Source organism: Galeopterus variegatus, unplaced genomic scaffold, assembly GCF_000696425.1.
Source record: "Galeopterus variegatus unplaced genomic scaffold, G_variegatus-3.0.2 Scaffold3229, whole genome shotgun sequence".
NCBI lineage: Eukaryota > Metazoa > Chordata > Mammalia > Dermoptera > Cynocephalidae > Galeopterus > Galeopterus variegatus.
This window is the reverse complement of record NW_007729340.1, coordinates 33,825-36,471: the sequence shown is the minus strand read 5'-3', so window position 1 is coordinate 36,471 and position 2,647 is coordinate 33,825. Positions and strand designations below refer to the sequence as shown.

Below are 2,647 nucleotides of genomic sequence, written 5' to 3'. Positions count from 1 at the left end.
TAAAACTGGCTAAGGCACGGTGCTCTGAACATGTTGAGAGGTTTAATGTGTAGGCAAAATAAAAAAAAAAAAGCCTGGACCTAAAATCACCACCACCACCACCACTCAAACCACCTTACCAATCAAGACAGTGTAAGCTGAAGACAGACTAAGAATGTGCATACTGGGAGCCAAATAGAAAAGGATTCAAATATATACCTGGTTTTTGCTTTGAATAGCATCTTGTGGCCCCAAGGATTTCCCTTCATAAGCAAACTTTGAGCAAAGGAAGTAAGTGGAGAAAATGACATTTTAAGCCAGGGATACAGAAGAGGAAAGTTACTATGATACTTCTAACAGCTACAGTTTACAACACCTTGATGAGAAGGGAAAAAAAAAACCACTTACCGAGGTCTTTTAGTTTCTGCGCATTGAGTTTACCTGGGCGTTTCTTTTCTACAACTGAAAATCCAAAGGAGGGAATTCTGTGAAAGAGGCGAAATGCTTTTACCACAAACTGTTCATCGTCAACCAGAAGGTATGAGTTTTCTTCGGAGTCTAATAGGATAGTTCTTCCTTGTCCCTCTTTGGGAGGGTTGTCTGCTCTATTCATATGTGAAAATTCTCTTAGTTCTTCTGCAGGACATTGATCTGCTGTAGGCACCAGCTCATGGACCACGTAAGGGAAAACCAACTCCGTGTGAGAGAGTTCCATGGTTCGCCAGATATAGTCCCGAAGCCCTATAGGGCCATAGATTTCAATAGGCTGTCTGGAGACCACGGAGCCACTCTGTAGGCTGATTGTGCAGAGGAGGCCAGGAAGGCCAAAGAAATGATCTCCATGAAGATGCGTGATGAAGATCTTGGTAATTCTCCCTTTTGATTGAGACAGAGAAATTTTTCAGACATAAAAACCTTATAAAGCTATTTGAAATAAGCCTAACAACTTACATAAAAAGTAGTAAATTGAATTTAGAAGTTCTCACCACTATAAACTTACTCATTTCCATTTTGCTACATGATTATAGAAGCAGCTAAGACAGGCTTTATTTCACTGGATGGTTTTAATAATATCATTTTTTTGTAAAACATCTTCAAATTACATAGTTTTAGAGTTTTCAGAGTATTTTCCTACCTACCCTCTCACTTAAAAAAAAAAAAAAATATTCACACGTACCAAAATAATTCACTTATCTAGATAGGTCTCAAGTGTCAAAAGCATCTGGCAGTTACACTGCCCCCTACTGCTCCCTCTGAGAATAGCAAACATGTAGTTCCAGCAAAACAAAATGTTCCACTGGCTCCGATTGATTGGACCAGTGCCTGAACCTAAAACTGCCTTTTAAGGACTCTCTACACTGGACAGGGATTAACCAACCAAGTCAGGGCCTGCCTGTCTGGGTGAGGTTGAAAGGGTAGGAGAGGGAGAGAGAGGAAGGGAGGAACGGGGTGAGGCACTGAGAGGGGAGGAGGGGGACACTAGATGCCAGAATGCAGATTGGAGGGCAGATCCCCTATGGTAGGTATTATGTAAGGGTACTTGGACCCCTCTCTTCCTTTCAGCCTGAACTAACAACTTTTTCCATGCATATTGGCTTAGGTTATAACTTGATTGAGCCAATGATAAACCAAATTTACTGCTGGTATGTGGCAGGATGCCACATCAGCATTTTCTGAGATGCACCGCATGGCATTGTAAAAGTTAACAATCACAACACATTTCCAGTTTAACAGAGGCTTTTGGTGCTAGCTCAAGGCCCACCTATTTTAAACATTTGCTACCATAAAAGTACAAGAACAGTTTATTGATACCATAAAAGAACAGGAATAGGTTACTGTAATGTGACTCATACTATGCCATCAAGTATTCGCCAAGTGAGTCTTCCCAGAATTACTACCCAAGCCCAGGTCCCAGTGGCAGAGCCTGATTTTGGACTTTGAGAACCCCCAAGAGGCACTCTAGAAGTTTCCTCAATATGTTCCTTTTTCTTTTCTCTTTTTAGTCCTCATTTTTGCTGTTTTTTTGACTTCTAAAATCCTTTCATTTCCCCCCACCCCCCAGGCTGCCAAGCCACCTCCACGTGTGACCTGAGGACTCTGTATACAAAAGAACTACAGCAGCCACTGAGGCCAGATCTCATGTTGGCCTCTGCCAATGTCAGACTTTCTGGGCCCTGTCCTTATCTACCCAAAAACAATGCCAAAACTGAACACCAAAACAACCTGTGAATCCAAAGCAAGCAAGGCAAATTAAATTAAGTAAAATATGCTTCCCATGGTTATCACAGTTTCAGGGAAGACAAACATCCCATTTTCCAAGAAACTTGATTTCAGAGGGAGAAGAAAAGACAACCACAATTATCAAAGGTATGAGGAAGCTACCAAATGAAGAAAGAAAAACGCATGAGTTCCTTTTCACTTAAGAACAAGGGAGTTGGGGGAGAGTGTCATCCACAGAAGAGTGGATTCCTAAGCATCCTCTGAAAATGATGATGCGTATAGTTACTGCCACAGAAAATGTCTGCAACATATTGTTCATATAAATTGTTCAGTTGGAAAAAAGCACATTATTCCAAGTATAGTATGATTCCATTTATACAAAAGTATACACACATATACATTTACACACCCATACCATTACCATTTCTATATGGACAAAAAATTTACA

At 40.8% G+C, this 2,647-nt stretch overlaps 1 protein-coding gene across 1 annotated transcript in view; it reads right to left on the bottom strand.

Annotated features, from left to right (window-relative positions):
• Positions 1–244: 244 nt before the first annotated feature.
• ELAC1 (elaC ribonuclease Z 1) overlaps positions 245–2,647 on the bottom strand; it is an 8,494-nt gene continuing 6,091 nt past the window's right edge. The window contains exons 2-3 of the mRNA XM_008584341.1: positions 388–855; positions 245–255 (exon numbers count right to left, since the gene is read on the bottom strand). Coding sequence (XP_008582563.1) covers positions 245–255; positions 388–855 — 479 coding nt within the window. The remainder of the gene's footprint in view (positions 256–387; positions 856–2,647) is intronic.